Genomic DNA, 21713 nt, shown 5'->3' with positions numbered 1-21713 from the left:
ATTTTGAAAAGATGGTTAAAACTAAACTCTTTGAATATTATTTACAAAGATAGGTGAGTAAAAAGAAACTAGGTACTCTTTGTGATGGTCAAAACCTGCCTTAGAATTCATTGATAATTGATGTGACTGCCATTTTAATTATTACGAGGGTAATTAGAAAGGTTCTCGGAATCACCAACAGATATCACCGCTAGTGCAATGAGTTCCCAGCGTAGTAATAGGTAATCCTTTATCAGTCAACACGTAACCGGTCAGTACTCTGGGAAGGGATCTGTGATGCGGAAACCTCTCTATTGTTGTTCCACGTTGTGATTTATGAAAATGCAAACAATTGAGATTCAAACAGTGATGAAATACTACCTTGATCAAAAAGTTCCCGGAATATGTATATGCATATAGTGTGTGTATGTATGTATGTATGTATGCATGCATGCATGTATGTATGTATGTATGTATGTATGTATGTATATATATATATATATATATATATATATATATATATATACTATACTTCGTAAAGAAAGGTGTGAGAGTAAAGGAAATTCACGCTGACTTTTAGAACACCCTAGGGAACTCTGCTCCTTCATATTCAAATGTTGCTAAGTGGACAAACTAGTTTAAGTTTGGTCGGGAGAGTTTAGATGTTGAATCGCGTAGTGGTCGGCCAAAATGTTCCACTTCCCACACAGAAATATTTGCAAAAGTACATAAAATGGTCATGGAGGATCAACGACCGAAAGTGCAAAAAACTACTGGAGCTATAGAAATTTCAAATGAACGGACATATCATATTTTTACTGTGAATTTGGATCAGAGAAAGTGATCTGCTAGATGGATACCGCGACTCTTGGCGCAGGATCACAAACGCATCGAAAGGAAAAGTTTCGAACAATGTTTTACCCAATTTAAGTGCAACCAACAAGATCTTCTGCGCCGTTTTGTGGCCACAGATAAAACTTGGATCCACTACTATGCCCCAGAGGCAAAACAGCAGTCAAAGTAGCGGAAACATGCTCATTCACCCCCACTAAAGAAAGCCAAGGCAATATAGTCGGTTGGAAAAGTGATGGCTTCAGTTTTCTGTGATACGAAACGGATTATGCTGATAGGTTATCCTCCCACAGGTCAAACAATTACTAGACAATAGTACGCTAACCTCCTGGACCAACTACAGCAAAAGGTACACGGAAAAAGGCCAGGTTTGGCAAGGAAGAAAGTCATCTTTCATCAAGACAATGCGTCTTGATGAAAGATGTCACATTAAAGTTTCAGTGCTATGGCAAAAATACACGTAAACTAAGATACGGATTGTTGCCACAACCACCTCATTCTTCTGATTTGGCCCCATCAGATTTTCATCTTTTCCCCATGATCAAAGCTTTCCTCGTTGGACGGAGATTCTCTTCAAACAAAGAACTAACAGCTCAAGTAGACGAGTATTGTGTAGGCCTGATGGAATCTAATTTTTTAGATGGGATCACGACATTGGAACATCACTGAACCAAGCGCACAAAGAGGGACTACATTGAAAAATAAAAAAGTTTCAATGAGGTAAACCGTTTATTTCTATTCTTATATGAGAAATCTTCTTATAACCGTCGTATTTTGGCTAATATATATTTGATAATGAAATTCAAATAAACGTTGAAATGCCTTGAATTTAAACAAGACAAAATTGCTACCTAAATACATTGCATTAAATTGTGAACTTAGACTTAGAAATTTTTTCTTTGTTAATATTGCTTCTTATGATTTAACTGAGATACTTATGTCAATAGGTGATAATTGATTGCTAGTCCTAAGTTCACGTAACCATTGAATTACAATTTGTAACGTGATACATTTTTCCTGAGCATCGTGAAGTTTCTAGAGAGAAAAAATTCAAATCGTCTTGGATTCGTCCTTAATTTCATGAGGAATTCGATTCTCATTATTTAGAAGAGAATAGCAAAAGAAGAAAAACTCTTATTCATGCAAGAAATGGGCCTAGCAAATCCATTTACTAAAAACGACCTTATGGAGGTGCCCCATCATTCTGATGATCCCGGGATCCGTATTTTCCAGTGCAATTACGTGATGACCGCTCTTGGGCCTTGATTGGTTCACCCTCTCTGGGGGTGGCTGCGAAGGAGCCTGACCCCAGCTGGAGCAATGGGCGAGAACGTGTTGTGTAGAAAGAGATAAATTGGGAAGGTAAAAATACACTACTTTCTTTTCATTCCCCGTGAAGACACGACGAACGGAGACAAAAAACAGGATAATAAATCCTGGGACCTATGACACGCAGCCCAGAGGGCCAGGTACCGCGCCCAACGCGAATCGGAAGGCAAGGTTAAAGCAGTCGTCATCTCTTGAAATCCTTGAACGACAGTGGGAAAGAGTCAGTAACAGAAAATAAACGGAGGAGAACCTCAAATGTTTTAAGAGTGGCTTCAGCTATTGGGGCAGTATTGAGAGGGGTAAGCATGAAAACATCATGCATCAAAAGGAGAAAGGAAGCAGATGTGTTCTAGGTGTGTGCAAAGTAAGAGGGTTCTGGCATCGCACACAACTCTACTCCTAAGCTCTGACCGACATGCCGCACAATATAACGCTAAAATCCCATTTTCATATAATAATATCTTCTCTCTAGCTCTGGAAACTATCTAATTCCATTCAAAATGCATAAACCTTTCCGCCCTCTACCTCGCTTTCCCAGCATTATCCTTTGTGTTAACGCCTTTAACCTCCCATTGGCTCTCAGTTTTCCTACATCCACCTGACCTGCCTTCTTCGGATATCTCCCAAAAACCCTCCTTCTTCCCCACAAATTCAAGTACTTCGTTTGTTCTCTTTCTCATCCATTTTATTTTCTCCTTCCTCCTCTATACCCCCATCACGAAAGTCTCCAATCTACGCTTATTCTCATGCCTCAACGATCAAGTTTCCGACCCATACAAGACTTTGATCCATATCAAAGTTTTCGCTAGTCTATCCTTTACACCCTTATTTAAGGTGCCTGTCATAGATCGCCACTCCTTTTGTAAAAGCCCCTTTACTTAAAGCAATGTTTCCTTTAACTCCCTTACTACTCTGTTCGCCTTCTCCTAAAATACTTCCTAAATAGGTGAAATGGTCTAACTGTTCTGGCTTATTTTCCCATTTTTAATATTTATCTTAGACTTCCTATATCCTAAAAACTTCCCTGTATTATTTCATGAGATTAATTTTTATCCCATTTAGATTACACTGATCATTTAATACGCTATGCAATGCTTACAACCCTTGGATGACTGGATAACTAAAGCTTGACCGTCTCCAGATCCAAAGGGTCTGAGGAGTTCTCCACCTTCAACTCCGTCCTCCACCCTTCCCATCCCATATCTTTTACCCTTTCCTCCGCAAATATATAAATATAGAAAATATCAGATGTCGAAGAAAATCTCTCTGATAATAGCACAATTCATGTCAACTCTTCATTGGCTCTCGTCACTTGTGCAGAATTAGATATGTATTAACGAGTCGTACATGTCCAAATAGGTCACCTATGTCTCAAATCTTTTCCTATTATCTCTAAAATCTTCATTGATTGTTTCCAGTTTACTCTAATGAACGCCTTCTTAAAATAAAAATATGAGGGTAAGTAAATAAAATAGTCGCAAACTTCAGCAGGACATGCGCTGAAGTTCTTACGTACACCATTAAGTGATCGCTTGTAACCTCCACCGCACAGTCCCGATTTAGCCCGCAGTGTTTTTCATCTTTTCGGGCCCCTAAAAATCATTTGGGTGGCCGACCCTTAGAAAATGATGATGCCATAGTCCAGTAGGATACTAGTTAGCTTAGGTAGAAAGCAAAAGACACTTTTACTGCCGGCTATCAAAGACTTGTAAAGAGATATGGTATCTGAATGTACAGGTTAAATGTAGAAAAGTCAAATACATTTCAGGGAGTTACTTTGGTTATTCGTATTAAGAATTTCATAACCGTTCCATGACTTGGGATTAATAAACCATGAAAATTGGACCTTTGCATCTTAAGCAGAAAAATTTCGTCGGTGCGATCAATATCAACAGAGTTATGAGTAATGACGACTGCAGGATGAGAAGCCCTGCACTGGACGGCCACGACGCTCAGTTACAGCGATTAGTTCCAAGTCATTTAGAATTCTTATTTTCACTTCTCTTCTAGCAAAATATTTTAGTTGGCCTGTTGGTTCGAAATTGGCTTATTGGTTGAAAATCGACCGTAGGGTTGAGAGGTCTTTCAGGAGGTTCTGAAAAATGAATTATTGAAGTGTGGGCGAAATAGGTCTCGCATGAATAATTATTTTGAAGTAAATGGGATTTTTGAAAACAATTATTCGCACAGCAACGTATAATTTAATTAGGAGGCAGTAGTCCAGGGGTAGAGCTTTGGAATACTGACCAGATCGGTTTGATTCCCAGGTATGGGTACTATTTGGGTATCCTCAGCTTCACCGAAGCTGTGCGATTTTTTGGTTACAAGATCAAACTGGGAAACCTTACCCAGGACAGAAAAAGACACTGGCCCCTCTGATGCGTGAATTTTACATGCCGTCGGTCTAGGTATTGTGTGAACTCTACCATCACCTACCAAACCGAACTTCGGGTTGATTGCTGTGTTTACATTTATTATTTTTCAATTGTCTGTATCCAGTTTTGTGAGTTGACCTTGACTTACCCTCGAGTATACTGGTTATAGTCTTTCTTTCCTTCTACTAGAGAATCTCTTTACTGCTGTTATCACTAATACATGCCCCCTTTCTAGGCGCAAACTAATCTCACGAGTAAATTTTCTCTCTTCACAATAATTTTGTTGCTGATCTCAGGTATTACCTTTTATTCATGTGAAATAAAACTTATATTTCTCCTGCCACTGTTAATTTTTTCAAAAGAGTATCAACGCTGACCTAACTTGGTCTTTTGGATAAAATCTTCCCTTACAAATTCTACGGTTTAGCCCATAAAAACTCTCCTCCGCCTTCCTAAACTCATGAGTCGTTCTGTAGGAATGTTCCATTCCAGTAGCCTTTTTAATTTCATTTTTTCTAACAATTTTTCTCTCTCATGGATTAGCAGCACAAAAAATATAGTTCTTACGAACAGAAATCTTTAATTAATTTGCCTAAATTTTAATGATTTCGATTTTTGGTGGAAAATAAAATCTTTAAAAATAGATACATATATTTATCCAAACATTCATTCATTTCTAATCTGGATGGAAGTAGTTACTGGTCGGCAATTAGCTTCTAGGAGAGGAGAGTAACCTGAACGGTTTGCGAGATAAAATTGAAAAATCAACTCGTAATGCATCTGGCCAGAAAACAATCCAAGGTGATATCTGATGGTACACGGGAAAGTGGCAATTTAAACGAGAAAAGTTTGTTCTAGTGAATGGGGTAGTGCGGGATGCCTTAGCAGCAATGAAAACAACAATAAAAAATAATATAGAATGCATTTCAATTTTTTATTTGCTTAACCATGAAGGTTTTCGTTAAAACAGAATTCACACTGGTGGTGAAAGTACTACATAGTATATGATTGAACTGGAAGAATTTGTCATGTCCGTAGTCCCTAATTTAATCAGTCTACTCAAGTAGGACGGTAGAGGGGAGTGAGGGATTGAAATTAGTAAGCAGAGAGGTAGCACTAGCTGACAGTCATCGCCCGTTCTTTTGGAATTAGACTACTAAGATATTATAAATAAACCATTACGCCTTTGAAGGACGGGGATGGGAATGCACGAGAGTAGTAGGGAGAGCTCAAAGGGGTCAATTTTTTGGATGATAATACAATGGTTAGTCTCGCTGCAAGGGAATTGTTGGGATCATTACAGTCTTGATGTCAGATGCAAATGGTAAAAATGAATAAATAAAACTACAGCAATGACATTTTCTAAGGAATATGAGGACAATGAGTATTTGTTATGACTGGAACATAAAACCTTTATTAGTTGCAACAGGTAAAACAGTAGACGCAGTTGGTTTTTATTTTGAACATAAATGAGTCAACATTAGTAAGGACGTTAAAAGAGGAATTGATTAAAATTATCAGAAAGAAATTGGCGAAGAATAAAAATAGGTAATCTGTAAAGATTAGTATTCAATTTGATTTGTTTATTGCGTTTCGTGTTTCCGATGGCTGATCTTTGGTGATAAGAGAGGGGTTAGAGGTGCTATAGGGATTTGGTTAAGGAGGAGGTTTTCCCTCTAAAGCACCTCCTAAACGAGTGAAGTTTTCTACACATTCTAGTTTATGTCTCCCATACTGAATGCTTCTCCTAGTCTATATACTTCTTAAAAGTCTCTCCTCGTTTTTATGAAAACTTCTCATCCTATACCTATCGCACTGATGTTTTAATGCGATAAATAATGATTGTAATCCTTTGGCTGACTTTCTATCTAATGCTTGATAATTCGTAAATACGATTTGATGACATCACTGCCTGTTTTCACCCTTCCTGGAACCGATTCTTTTCCTCCCTTTTTAATTTCTCGAAGTGTATATTGAAGAGATCTGACTGTACTTTACTCAATAAACACATTTTTTGTCATGTTATTACTGTCTTTAATACAGGGATGAAGGAAGAACACGGAGATAAAGAGGGATTTGTAGTAGAGTAAGATGTTGGGTTGTGTTTTCTTTAAGAGAGAATAGATATTTATTTGGTAGTTGTATCCATCCAAGACCTAACTTAGCCGGTTGATTACCATAATTAAATAAATAATTGCCGTCTGAAATCGCATTTGAACAATTTATGCATCAATATTTGTTTGCAATAATGTAAGTACTGTTAATAATATAATATTATTATAAGGCAATCTACCGGTTAAAGTAGGTTTTTGGATGGACCCAGCAACTAAATAAATATTTTGTGATTCCTAACAAAACACAAAATCCATCATCCTACTCTATATCAGGTCCCTCTTCATCTCTGAGTACTTTCTTCCTCCCTTCATCCCGTCCAGCATCCCTATCCTGTTCCTTCCCTTTCCTCTTTTGCCCAACATTCTACCCTCTATCACAGTCTTCAACATCCCACTGCTGGTCAACACCCCCTTCATCCACTTTTCCTGCCTCCATAGGATTGCTCCCAACAAACCCCTCTCTTCGCCCACCATACCAAGTACTTCCTCATTTGTTTTCTTCTCCGTCCATTTCACCTTCTCCATTCTTCTCCACACCCACATTTCAAAAGCCTCCAGTCTACGTCTATCTTCCTGCTTCAATGACCACGTTTCCGCACCGTACATAGCTACGCTCCATATCAAAGTTTTTACGAGTCTTTTCTTAACATCCTTACTCAACGTCCTTGTCATCAACTTCTCCTCCTTGTGAAAGCCTCTTTGCCTAGCGCTATTCTTCTCCTTACGTTCCTACTACTTTGACCACGTTGGTCCAAAACACTACCTAGATACGTAAACTGTGCTACCTGATCTAGGTTTTGCCCTCCTATTTTAATGTTTAGCCATACTAACCATATACATTATCATATTTTCTGCGTTCTAGGCTGTCGCCTTGAAAAATTAATTTTCATTCATATTCCCTCATGCTATCTATCTACATGTGCCCTCTTAGATTGACTCCCTTTTTATTTGTGGCACATATTTTATCATACTTTGTCTCAACCCACACAAACCTCATATCGATGTTCATTTGACTTTCTCAAAGTTAATGTATGATAATTTATACTGAACTTAAAGACATTCTTTCTCTCTTTATTTTTCCCTTATTACTATTACTTTTACTGCTATATTTTAATTTTTGAACTGAGATTTCCAATTATCAGATTCTTTTTATTTATTGATGTCTCATTTACTTCTGCAAGACTGGTCTTAATTTCCTAACTGCGCGGCGAATTGTCGTCCAATTTTCCACCATTTGGATGATGGATAATGTCTTATTCCTTCTTCCTTTATTTACGTCGTTTTACCATAGTTGTTATCTTAAGCTTGACTACATATCCAGAAACGCATTACCATTTTAATGGGGAATTCCCGCAAGAGGCAATTTTCTACTCATTACAATGAAAACCATCGTTTCCATTGCGATAAGGAACTGTTGCAATAAAAACACAATAAACGTTTCACGGGCCAATCCCGATTGAATATAAAACATTTATAATATCTTACCAAGCAGTTGGTTTCCATTGAAGAGATTCGTTAGACTTGTGTACATGCGACTGCTTTTGAAATCTATGTGACTAGTTTTCGGGACCAGGTAATCCTTACTATCTTCTCTGCGCTCCAAATCGCATTCAAAGCTGTAGACGTAGTCCACGTCAGCTGAAATTGAGACGAATTTTTATTAGTTCTTTATCCAATTTATATTTAAAAATCATATTAGCCAATCCCATACTATGTGCCAATTTCATTGATTATTGATATAAGCGGATATTTGTACGTATCGCATACATTTCCAAATTTAGTATTAAGTACCGTGATATGTACTGAAAAATGTATGCGTGTGAAGCATTGGAAATATTTAAGAATATCTTTTTGAAAATCTAGTTGGTAGGTTTCAAGGATTAAATATTTAAGTGCCATTGAAATACATATCATTAAATAAGCTTGTAAATTATAAATATAAATGATGTCTATTTGTCAGGTAAAATACTCTATTATTATTATTTTGAATAATTTATCAAGTGAATAACCTGTATCAATGAGTAAGTATCCTATATAAGCGAGAATAGCAGTGTTTTATTCGTAAAAACATTATTTTCACGTAGTGCGGCGTAAATAAAAAAATACAGTACAATTCATGTGCAATAAATAGTCGCCTATCATTATCTTCACACATAATGCAATAATTTCAGAGTGTATTGTATTCTCTCTATAATATTTGTCTCAGGAGTAACTTTATGGAATTAGTATAACAATTTGTCAAGTCAATTATTTCATTTCAGTTCAATTCTCTCGTTCTTTCTCTCTCTCTCTCTCTCTCTCTCTCTCTATATATATATATATATATAATTATATATATATATATATATATATATATATATATATATGTCGCGATAGTCCAGGGGGTAGAGCGTTGGACTACAGACCGGAGGGTCCCGGGTTCGATTCCCGGGTAAGGCACTGGGCACCTGCAGCTCCACCCAAGCTATGTGATTTTTCGGGTACCAGGTCTTCCTTCCTCATAACCGGCACAGGCAAAGGATCTGGCCCCCCTACCCTAATGTGTGAATTTCACACCCCGTCGGGCTTCGTACTGGGCCATTGCCTACCAAACCGACCTTAGGGTTGATTACTGTGCTTATGGTATATATATATATATATACTACCTTGATCAAAAGGTTCCCGGAATAACCACCGTGTGGCGCTCCCATCGTTCCGATTTGAGTTCTGTTTTTTTTGTTAAATTGGTACATCTGTTGTTGATATTCCCTTTAAATCTTAGTGTCATAACTTGACATTTGCAAAAGTTACGGTCGGTTTTCGGTATGTCCATCAGTGCTTCCTGCGATTTTTCCATTACTTCCTCTCGGCTGCTAAAACGCGTTCCCCGTAATGGTTTTTTAACTCGATTGAACAGAAAGAAGTCACAGGGAGCCAAATCAGGTGAATTCGGTGGCTGTTGGATGGTATTTGTTGCATTTTTCGTCAAAAAATTACGAATAATGATAGCACTGTGCGACGGTGCGTTATCATGGTGCAAAATCCACGAGTTTTCTGCCCACATTTCTGGTCTCTTTCGGCGAATTGCTTCACGCAAACGTCTCATAACGCCCAAATAATACTCTTTGTTTACTGTCTGGCCTTCTGGCAAAAATTCATGATGCACTACACCGTTGTAATCCATGAAAACCGTCAGCATTGCCTTCTTTTTTGACTGAAAACGACGTGGTTTTTTTGGTCTCGGCTCATTTGGTGAACGCCATTCACTTGCCTGATGTCTGGATTGCGTGTCGTACTCATAAACCCACGTCTCGTCTCCAGTAATGATCCTTTTGATGAATGTGGGATCGGATTCAGCCTCGCAAATCATGTCTTTTGCGACGTCAACACGGTCTCTTTTTTGCATGAAATTGAGGTCTTTTGGCACCAACTTTGCTGCTACACGACGGAAACCCAAATCATTAACCACAATGTCTTGGGCGGATCCATAGGCAATGTTCAAGTCCTCCGCTATTTCTCTGATGGTTAATTTGCGGTTATTGACCAACATTCCTTTTACTTTATCAATTTTTTCACCGACTTTCGATGTCGATGGTCTGCCACTGCGTTCATCATCTTCGATTGACTCACGACCACTTCTGAACCGCTCGTGCCACTGGTAAACGACCGTTTTTTTTAGAGAATCGTTGCCGAAACACTTTTCCAACATTTCCAACGTCCGTGCGCCACTAAATCCGTTTTTTACGCAAAATTTAATACAAGTTCGTTGTTGCAAATTTAAATCCATTTCTGAAATTGTAAAAAATCGCCAACACACACAGAGATAGATGTACTCTTGGCTACGTAACTTTTGCAAATGTCAAGTTATGACACTAAGATTTAAAGGGAATATCAACAACAGATGTACCAATTTAACAAAAAAAACAGAACTCAAATCGGAATGATGGGAGCGCCACACGGTGGTTATTCCGGGAACTTTTTGATCAAGGTAGTATATATATATATATATATATATATATATATATATATATATATATATATATATATATATATATATATATATATATATATATATATATATATATATATATATATATATATATACATATATATATATACACGAGGGTCATCCGGAAAGTAGTACCCGTTCGTGAATTAAAGACACAAAAGTAAATATTAACAAACATAAAAAATTTTATTTGAAAGAGGATACTTTAAACTACTTCTCAACATAATCTCCAAGCAAATTAAGGCATTTGTCATAACGTGTGACAAGTTTCTGTATTCCTGCTGCATAGTCCTTCGCCGCCAGCTCATTGAGATACGCGAGGGACCCATCTTGCACAAATTTTTGCATAATGCAGATGGTGTTTAACAATTTCATGAACAATTGTTCGAGAAACATTGGGAAAATGCTCACAGATGTCATCAATTGTGACGCGCCGATCGTTCCTCACGAATTCGTCAACTGAGCTCACCAGTTGGTCTGTAATGACAGACGGTCTCCCCGAACGCTCATCGTCGTGTGTGTTCCCCCTCCCCATGTTGAAGTTGCGACACCACCGCCGAACAGACGACTCGTCCATTACATTGTCTCCATACACCTCCTTTAATTGGCGATGAATATCACATGGGCGAACGTTTCTTGCATTGAGGAATTTAATCACTGCCCTCACTTCACAACTGGCGGCGTTCTCAATTTTTTTAAACATTGTAAACAATCACAGAAACAACACAGGCAATGCTAGCGTCACGCAACTTGGCTCAGAGAAGGCAGACAAGCCACTGAAGCTATCTGACCTCGTCCAGCGGCTACTCGCGTCGTCAGCACTTCATGCGGCACGAACGGGTACTACTTTCCGGATGACCCTCGTGTGTGTGTATATATACGAGGGTCATCCGGAAAGTAGTACCCGTTCGTGCCGCATGAAGTGCTGACGACGCGAGTAGCCGCTGGACGAGGTCAGATAGCTTCAGTGGCTTGTCTGCCTTCTCTGAGCCAAGTTGCGTGACGCTAGCATTGCCTGTGTTGTTTCTGTGATTGTTTACAATGTTTAAAAAAATTGAGAACGCCGCCAGTTGTGAAGTGAGGGCAGTGATTAAATTCCTCAATGCAAGAAACGTTCGCCCATGTGATATTCATCGCCAATTAAAGGAGGTGTATGGAGACAATGTAATGGACGAGTCGTCTGTTCGGCGGTGGTGTCGCAACTTCAACATGGGGAGGGGGAACACACACGACGATGAGCGTTCGGAGAGACCGTCTGTCATTACAGACCAACTGGTGAGCTCAGTTGACGAATTCGTGAGGAACGATCGGCGCGTCACAATTGATGACATCTGTGAGCATTTTCCCAATGTTTCTCGAACAATTGTTCATGAAATTGTTGAACACCATCTGCATTATGCAAAAATTTGTGCAAGATGGGTCCCTCGCGTATCTCAATGAGCTGGCGGCGAAGGACTATGCAGCAGGAATACAGAAACTTGTCACACGTTATGACAAATGCCTTAATTTGCTTGGAGATTATGTTGAGAAGTAGTTTAAAGTATCCTCTTTCAAATAAAATTTTTTATGTTTGTTAATATTTACTTTTGTGTCTTTATTTCACGAACGGGTACTACTTTCCGGATGACCCTCGTATATATACCATAAACACAGTAATCAACCCTAAGGTCGGTTTGGTAGGTACCCTAAGGTTCTAAGGTTTGTTGGTATATATATATATTAATTCAAATAAGGAAGGTCATGATAACTACAGGCACATGCAACACGGTATGTAAGTGAAATACACTACGCACACGAGAGGAGCTGTAGGTAAAAAGAACCAAAGCTAGCTGACATAGAGGCAACGCACCAGGGTGAGCATGTTGGCATCTTAATGTATTTAAAAGAGCTCAAAGGAAATCCCTAATTTTAAACTATGGCGTGCTTGACAAATTTCAGTTTACGAATTGACTAGACCATTAAATGAATTCATTAATTGAATGTTAGTCCAAGTATGTTTGTGACGACTATCTTCTAAAGTTGTAAAAGTTGAATGCATTACTGATTTTCTCGTACCATTCAGCAGAAAAAGTCAAACTGAGATAACGTTAAATTATTGCAACTATTTTCTGCAACAAACTATTCTTAAGCATTTAAGGTATGTTCCATATATTACTTAAATAAAAATTACGAGTATTAAGAATACCGTATAAATGCAGATTAAATAGTATATTATGATTAATGTTATTTCATACCACCAGTAGTATTAGCAAGAATTACGGCTAATACTTTAGCTTCTGGTTTCACAAAGTGATACTCTTTTTTATAATAATATTTCACACTAATCTCACTCAGAGTAATGTTGAGATCTCCTTTGCCGGTGATGGGAAGTAGAAGGATCCTCCCGTCCACTTCGTACTTCGAGTATATTTCTAGCCGTGGGGCGAGAAGGTTCCAGCGGAAACTTGGGGGTGAAACCTTTGTCCTTGCAAGGGAGAGAAAAATATTATTTCAATTTCTCTTGAATGCAATACATTTTTTGTAAATACTGCCACACACACAGCGTGCAAGAATAAGATATCTTACGAAAATAATTGATTCTCAGGAAAATATATGAAATTTATATATTATCACGATTGATTAAAATATTGATTGATTAATCTCTTCTACAGTCAATAGAATCAGTCTTCCCAAGAACACTACTTCACATATAACACTCCCTTTATACCCTCGCTAAGAACACTTCTGTTCCTTCTGTTCATCTCCCCTCTTTCCTCTTCCATGCCCCCATACCTAAGCACTTTGTTGTAATCAGAGAACCCAGCCCCCTCTCCCACATCTCCCGCTCTCCTTTTACACTGTCTTACTCTACACTTCTTCCACCCCCTCTCCCTCCCAAGAGCTATATAGAAGATGTTTTCCTATCGCTGTATGGCAAATGAATATGTCAGAATGTAACTATATGCGTTGCACCAGTTGGCAAGAAAAGTGCGGAAGATACAAAGTTTAAACTAAAAATTTTCTTTTAAATATTTTTCTGGAGCGTATGAAATATCATTACGTCCAAATGTGTCGCAATGGTAAAACCAAGATACTGGCTTCATTTTGTGTGAGGATTATGCAAGCAGTGATACTCATTTATTATGCAGCAGCCAGCTCTTTCGAAGAGAATATTTTATGTGTGCAGCTTGAAAAAGTAAAAGCATTGCAATGTGACTTCATATTGGAAATAGTGCTAATTGCGTTACAAATTTCACATTAGTAATTGATAACTTTAAAGAAGGGGAAGTGTATGTCCGCCTTTAAAACTTTACCTTTAAAAAATTAAGGTAGGTCTGAAAAGAAAAGCCCGTCTTACATCCATTGTCCAATTGGCCTCGACTGCGACAATCCGTATATCCTTACATCGAAGGAATGCATGGAAATACCGAGGCCACCGCTTTCCACGTGAATTTCTTTTACGTATAATGGGTCCATTGATGGCACGTTGTATTGCGGAATACCTGAAAAACAAAGCATATTCATGATGAAAGAGCACTTTTTAGGGAGAATATTCTCCCTAAAATGGATTGAATATTTCATGGATGGGAAAACATATCTCTGGCGAAAAACTGAATAAGAACACTCTTTCAGGTTTACAAAAAGGCATGACATGAAGATTTTCAGAGAGCGTTAAGCTTATTCAAAAGAAAATGATTAGCTGAAAGCGTAAACAAGAATCGGAAAGCATTTTCGCTATGTGTCCGAGAAGTTTAGGAATATATGTCTAAGATAGAGGTAATTCGCTCTAAAACGATATATGTGAAAGAGAAATGTTCATTTTATAAAAGGCCAATTTCAAAAATTGTTTCTTTCAAAAACATCTTCAGGTGTCTCACCGAATGTCTTCGATAGCTTACCAAATCATTTCCGCCAATTGATGCCAAAAATTAAAATTCACATGATGAAATAGAACGTTTGTTGAAAAAAATTAACTCTTAACTAATCCTATTGGCCCAATCAAATGCCAAATCGTATATTTAAGAAACTAAGGTAGAAAAATGCGTCATACCTTGAAAGGATATTTAAGCCCTAATAGATCACAAGGTTCCCAGTGACTGGAAAATGGCCAATGTAACACCTATAGTTAAAAGTTGAGACAGGAGGAACCGAGAAATTACAGGCGTATTTCGCTCACATCTTTTCCATGCAAGGTTATGGAGCATATAATTGTTAGATAGATAATGAAATGGTTGCCTCTAAAAAGGTGAGTTGATCCGTTATTAAATATTTTAAAAGGTTTAATCGACGTAATTTCACGACGCATTAGTTACATCTTGTCTCACCTTGCTCTAAGTTCCTAAATATTAACTAGAAACTGAAAAAAAGTTCCTATATGATAAAGCAATATTTTGTGTACATTTTTCATTGATATTCGTAACGAATATATTCCTTGCAATCAAATGTATGCATATTACTTAAAATGAAATAAAATATAGACTCGGTACTGTAAAAGTTGGGAAAACGTTAGGCAAAGTAGAAAGTGGGAGGAAAAGGATAGGCAGGTTAGACAGAATGGTGGGAGGATGTGTGCATGCTGAATTAAAGAAAGCTTCATTGCTGCTTGAGGTGTCAGGTTTTGCCTTGTTAGGCGCTGCTGGGACATGTGATTGTTCTATGTCTGTGTTCAAAACCTAGGTTGAATCATAGAATGCCAAATAATAAATATTAAACTCAATTGCAACGCGTTATGTATTTTCAAATTTTGCACGCTTTGAAAGGAACAAAGTTGATATGAAAAATAGAATTAAAAATTATGGCTTGAAAATTAGTTTGATTTGTTCAGTAATATTTAAATTATCATGTGATTTCATTCATAATTCATTTAAGATCTAATTGACTCCTTAATTAAGACCTCATGACTACTTACAAGCTGTTGAATACGTATTGTGGGATATCATATTTTTAGCCTGACGTCGTAATCAGTGTAGGTTTGATGGTATATGGTTAACACTCCATGGCACCTAATTTTATATTAACCTTTTAAAAGTTGAAGACGATGAAAGATCAATAAATATCAAAGGGAGCAGGAGTATGATCTTTTCCCTCAATAAAAAACCCATGATCTTCTTTTAGGTGGTTCAAAATCATTCAATGCAAACACAAAAAGATCGGTAAAATTTATTTTTTTAAGTAATATAGAAAATATAGATTATGACATGTAAATTAGTAATAAGGTAAACACTTCACCGCGTGCACATCATAGCCTCTTTTTCCTGATGTAATATACAAATGCTACGCACTCTTTTCTGCACAATGTATTATTAGTTATGATTATTATTATAGAGATGTAATCCATTTTGTTGCTAAAACCTACCTTTATAATTTAATATATAATCAGCAAATAAAAAAAAACAAAAATTGGAAATAATTACAATATAATGTGCCACGTCATGGTAATCTGGAGTGAAACCCACTCTTTACAAACATAATTTAATGAGATAGCACACATGAAAAAATAGTCTGGACGGATTTTATATAATGTTTTCTTGATTTATATTAGCTAAAATGATTATTTTTGGCATTTTTAACTATAAAAAAACTAACAGTAATAACTTCTCCATCTATTTCGTAAAAATTGTAGTTGAATAAAATTTAGAGTTGTAAATAAAGTCAAAGTGCCTAAAACATAATATTATTTTCAAAATTGATTAGAAATCATCCGAAGATTCCATTTCTAAGCTTGCAAAAAAAGGATAATTTTCAACCTCGACATAAATTTTGTTGCAGGTATAATCTAACCTAAAAGTATTACTATGCTAAAGGTATCTACTTCAACAGCAATTATATTGAAAACAAAATATAGGGTCAGCTACATCGCCACCATGAGTTTAATTAAATGACAATTAAAATAGTCATTAAACAGTTCCTGAGCTTGTTTCTCGGTTTCTTGAAATATATGATTAAAAAACCTTATTCACTTACCATAATTGATGCGATTTTTCCTCATGCTGCCCATGTTTTTTCTCGACGTCTTTGAATACTAATCATCATATTTAGGCAACACAATAAACTTTATTATGTTACAAAGAACTTAATATGATATCATTTTGGATTGTATAATTGTTATAAGATATTTTTTATTCTGCTTTGAGAGGGAAATTCATTTATCTATTCACTGGTATTCACTCACTTGTATTAATACCTGAATAACAAAATATTTTAGCTCGTGATCAAGAGAAATAAAGGAAAAATATATTATCTTTAAACCCCAGGGGCTATGGTTAATCATGATGAATATTTGTATATAATATGTGACGGATAGATTTGGCAGCTCCATTTTTAAATCTTTCACTAAGTTGAATCTATTGGATATCAGGACCAAATTGGATACAAAACTGGACAAATGAGTCGAGATGATGCTAAAGTGTGGTAAAACTAGTCGACAATAATAAATTCTACCCTTTGGAAACGCAAAGTTTATGATTATTTCTTCGTGGTTTAAAATAACGTTATTACGTTATCCAGTATTTCTGTTACTCCCGATCCATGTTTCAATTTTCCATTAGATATTTCTTAGACATATCAAGAACATTTTCAAAGACTCAGTGCGATGAACAACTGACAGCTAAGAAAATATGAATAGAGGAGAATCATTAAGACGATGAGGTTGTAATAATACTGTTAGAATAGTATTATTATTAGGTAATCTACCGGTTAAGGTAGGTTTTTGGATGGACATAATCACAAATTAAATTATTTGTGACCCCTAGCAAAACAAAACATCCTACTTAACATCAGGTCCCTCTTCATCTCTGAGTACTTTCTTCCTCCCTTCATCCCGTCCAACACCCCTATCCTGTTTCTTCCCTTTCCTCTTTTGCCCAACATTCTACCCTCTATCACAGTCTTCAACATCCGACTGCCGGTCAACACCCCCTTCATCCACTTTTCCTGCCTCCATAGGATTGCTCCCAACAAACCCCTCTCTTCGCCCACCATACCAAGTACTTCCTCATTTGTTTTCTTCTCCGTCCATTTCACCTATTCCATTCTTCTCCACACCCACATTTCAAAAGCCTCCAGTCTAACTCTATCCTCCCGCATCAATGACCACGTTTCCGCGCCGCACATAGCTACGCTCCATATCAAAGTATTTACGAGTCTTTTCTTAATGTCCTTACTCAACGTCCCTCTCATCGACTCCCTCCTCCTTGTGAAAGCCTCCTTGCCTAGCGCAATTCTTCTCCTTACGTCCCTTCTACATTGACCGTGTTGGTCCAAAACAATTCAGAGATACGTAAACTGTTCTACCTGCTCTAGTTTTTACCCTCCTATTTTAATGTTTAGCCTTTTTCTTTCTAGAAAATCGCATAACCTTTGTTTTATTAATATTGATTCTCATCCCATACCTGTCGCACTGAATTTCCAATTCACTCAGCAATGCTTGCAGCCCCTTGGCTGACTGACAAACTAAAGCTTGGTCATCAGCAAACCTAACTGATTTTACGAATTCCCCGCCCACTTTCATTCCTACCTCCAGTTCTTCCCATGCCTCTTTGATCATTTCCTCTGCATACAGGTTGAACAGCAACGGTGATAATGGGTAACCCTGCCTTAAACCCCTTCCTAACACTGCCCATCCGACTCCCCGTTTCCCACCTGCACCTGAGCAGTCTGAGACATGTACAGGTTGGGGATTAGCCTCCTTTCCCTCCAATCTATTCCTATTTTCTGCAATATACTCATTAGTTTTTCCCAATTCACTCTATCAAACGCTTTTTCGAAATCTACGAAATAGGCAAATACCTCTTGTTTGTGTTCTATATTCCTCTCGATTAATAATCTCATTACTGCAATGGCATCACGCGTACCTCTCCCCCTCCTAAACCCAAACTGATCATCTCCTAAGTAATCATTTGCCCTACTCTCTATCCTTTTGTTTATGATCCTGAGAACAGCTTTAGCTGCGTGGGATATCAAACTAATTGTCCTATAGTCCTCACATGACGTGGCCTTTACCTTTTTCGGAATAGGAACTAAAACGGATCTCACAAAGTCTTCCGTCCAGATTCCTTCCTCATAAATTATTCGTACTCCTACATACATTGGTCGCTTTGATCATGCCTATAAAATTCGGGAAATAGATGCCAGAACTAGCCGACTCAAGGACTCCTTCTTCCCACGGACAATACGGGATAGCAACTGCAGGCTTATAGATAGCAAAAATTCCACTTGCCACCCTCAGCGTCTAAAAAATAATTAGTTGTATTTAAATGCATGCTCTTCCACTAACCTTATGTGTTTTGCTATAATAACCCATTCTTTCCGAATGACCTCATTCATGTTCTGTTCATCTGTTTTTAAGTTTCCCTTTCAATCCCTCGTCCCTCTCTGCGGGGGCAAATTCCTGCTACCTGCAACGTTGGGTCGCATTCCCTGCCTTTTAAAGACTCTTTGGGGGTAGAGTGTTTCGTGGTGCATTTTCATGTGGTGTTTCAATTTCTTGCTTGTTGTATCCTGGCTTCCGTGTTGTAGGATGGCTTTCGTGCTGCATCATGGGGTGCAGTTTTTTAGTTGTGTTGCGGTATATGTGTTTGCATGAGTATTGGATGAAGGGATTTTTGCATGAGTGTGTGCGCTGCTGTGGGTGTAATTTTCCGTGTTGTTTTTTTTTGCATGTGGTATTTTTCCTTTTTACGGTTGGTGACCTAACACCCCCCGCCACACGCCCTTGCGGCGGCTTGCGGGGTATTATGTAGATGTAGATGTAGAATACTACGGATCAGCCCATATAGCCTCTTCTTCCCACATTTTCCTAAACATTTCAATAGTTCCGCGGGAATGTTATCCACTCCCACGGCCTTATTTAGTTTCATCTCCCTTAATGCCCTTTCTATCTCATTGTCTAGTATGCCTGGACCTAAGCTGTCTTCCTCTACGTCGTTTTCTTTTTTAATGTCTAACTTTGTTGGTCTGAGTTCTTTACTATACAGTTCTTCTATATACTCCTTCCATCTCTCTTGGATCTTTCCTGCGTCAACTATTACCTTACCCAACTTATCTCTAACTGTTACCATAGATCTGCCTTTCTTACTTCCCGATAAAGATTAAACTTTACCATACAGCGCACCAATTTCAGCCTATCTCAGCAAACTTTCCATATCCTCGCACTGCGTCTTCCACCAAGTTTCTTTTGCTTTATTTGTTGCCCGCCTAAATTAATATTTTAATTCTTTGTACTCCATTTTGCCTAATTCTGTATTTACATTCTTCCATTTTCGCCGCTCATCCATGTTGGTAATCATCTCATCCGTGATCCATGGTTTCCTAGTCCTTTTAGCGTTAACGGTTCCAATAGTGTCTTTTGCGGCTTTAGACAACCCTTTTGTGGAAGCTTTCCCATTTTTCTTCGATAGTACTTAGCTCTTTACCATCCTCCATGATTTCCTCTACCGCCTGTTTGTATTCCTTCCTTTTCAAACCATTTAATGCTTCTACATTCCATTTTCTAACTTGCCGCCCCTGCCTTATCTTTTTGAAACGGACTCTACATTTCATAACAACTAAATTGTGGTCAGAGTCCGCATCCGCTCCCGGGAACCTGTGCGAATTTATCACACTCTTCCTAAACCTGTGTCTAACCAGGATATAATCTAGCTGATATCTTCCTGAGTCACCTGGCATTTTCCATGTATACCTGCGTCTTTTGTGGTGTCTAAACCAAGTGTTGGTGATGACTAACCCCTGTCTCCTGCAGAACTCAACTGCTTTCTCCCCGCGGTCATTCCTCGTGCCTAAACCGAAGTCCCCGACCTCGTCACCGTCTCTTCCTTCGCCTACCGTCGCATTCTTGTCCCCCATCACTATCAAATGTTTCCCTGCAGGAAAACACGCGATTATGTTCTCTAACTGATCGTATATCCTATCGACCTCTTCTTCCTTATGGTTGCTCGGTGTCATGTATACCTGAATAATAACTAAGTTCGTCGGTTCTGCTTTTATCTCCACTAGTAGTATTCTATCCGTTACCTGCTCTATGTTGACTACGCTTCTTCCTACCTCTTCATTTAGTACTATGGCAACCCCTCGTTGGCTCTCATCCCCGCCGCTGTATATTATTCTATACTTATCACTCCAGTAATCCCCGCTATCCTTCCATCTCACCTCGCACAGATCTAAAATATCTATATTTCCCCTTTCCATCTCTCGCTTAACATTTTCCAATTTCCCTGTCCTCATCATTGTCCTAACATTCCACGTTCCTATTCTAACTAATTTGGTCTTCTTCTCCTGCGTCTTCTGTCCTGCTGCTACTCGTTTTCCCTTGCAAGGGTTTCGTGGGATGACGACCGCGGAAGCCTTGCCTCCCCCGCTGCCGGGCACGACACACGGCCGATTGGGCCGAGCCCCGTAGTTGCCAGGGCTCGAAATCTCTGTATTTTCCATCATTTAAATCTTGGGAATGATAATTGAGGTGGTTTCCCGTTGCCTTCCTCAATAGTGTTTTTAATGGGACACCATCACTTACTGGCCGCCCCACTAGGGTCAGACGCCATTTCAGCCGCCTCACTGAGGAACAGACGCTGCGTGGACTACCTTTCGTCTGGCTCCTAACCTTCGACCTATCTGGCATGGATGACCATACTAGGTGCAATAATTATTACTCCCGCCAGCACAGCTCTAGGGTTCGTCGGAACGCACAAGCCCTTCCACCATGTCAAGGTTGTTGTCCGGGGAGGGGAGATCATTCATGATATGTTTTAATTCGTGAAAGAATAATTGTGACCATTATTCATATGATAAAATTCTTAATTTTTTTCCGAGTAATTATAGGACCTGATCGATATTTTAAGCATTTTATGCATGATTATTTTTATCATCAGGTAATCTGCTGGTTAAGTTGGTTTTGGATGGACATAACTACCAAATAAATATTTTGTGACTCCTAACGAAGTACCACCTAACATACCACTCTACAACAAGTCCCTGTTTATCTCTGTATTATTCCTTCCACCCACCATACTATTCAATATCCATATCCTATCCCTGACCTTTCCTCGTTTGCCTAACATTCTCCCCTCTTGTCACAGACTTTAACATCTCACTGCCGATCAA

At 38.2% G+C, this 21713-nt stretch overlaps 1 protein-coding gene across 1 annotated transcript in view; it reads right to left on the bottom strand.

Moving 5' to 3' along the window:
- The window catches only part of LOC139686890 (uncharacterized), a 49923-nt gene that overhangs the window by 1524 nt on the left and 26686 nt on the right, over positions 1 to 21713 (bottom strand). The window contains exons 9-11 of the mRNA XM_071583966.1: positions 13975 to 14119; positions 12968 to 13101; positions 8135 to 8287 (exon numbers count right to left, since the gene is read on the bottom strand). Of these exons, the coding sequence (XP_071440067.1) occupies positions 8135 to 8287; positions 12968 to 13101; positions 13975 to 14119 (432 nt within the window). The remainder of the gene's footprint in view (positions 1 to 8134; positions 8288 to 12967; positions 13102 to 13974; positions 14120 to 21713) is intronic.

This window comes from Hetaerina americana, unplaced genomic scaffold, assembly GCF_022747635.1.
Source record: "Hetaerina americana unplaced genomic scaffold, ioHetAmer1.1.p SCAF_15, whole genome shotgun sequence".
Taxonomy (NCBI): domain Eukaryota; kingdom Metazoa; phylum Arthropoda; class Insecta; order Odonata; family Calopterygidae; genus Hetaerina; species Hetaerina americana.
Note: the sequence above shows the minus strand (reverse complement) of the source record. Positions and strands in the feature narration are given on the sequence as shown.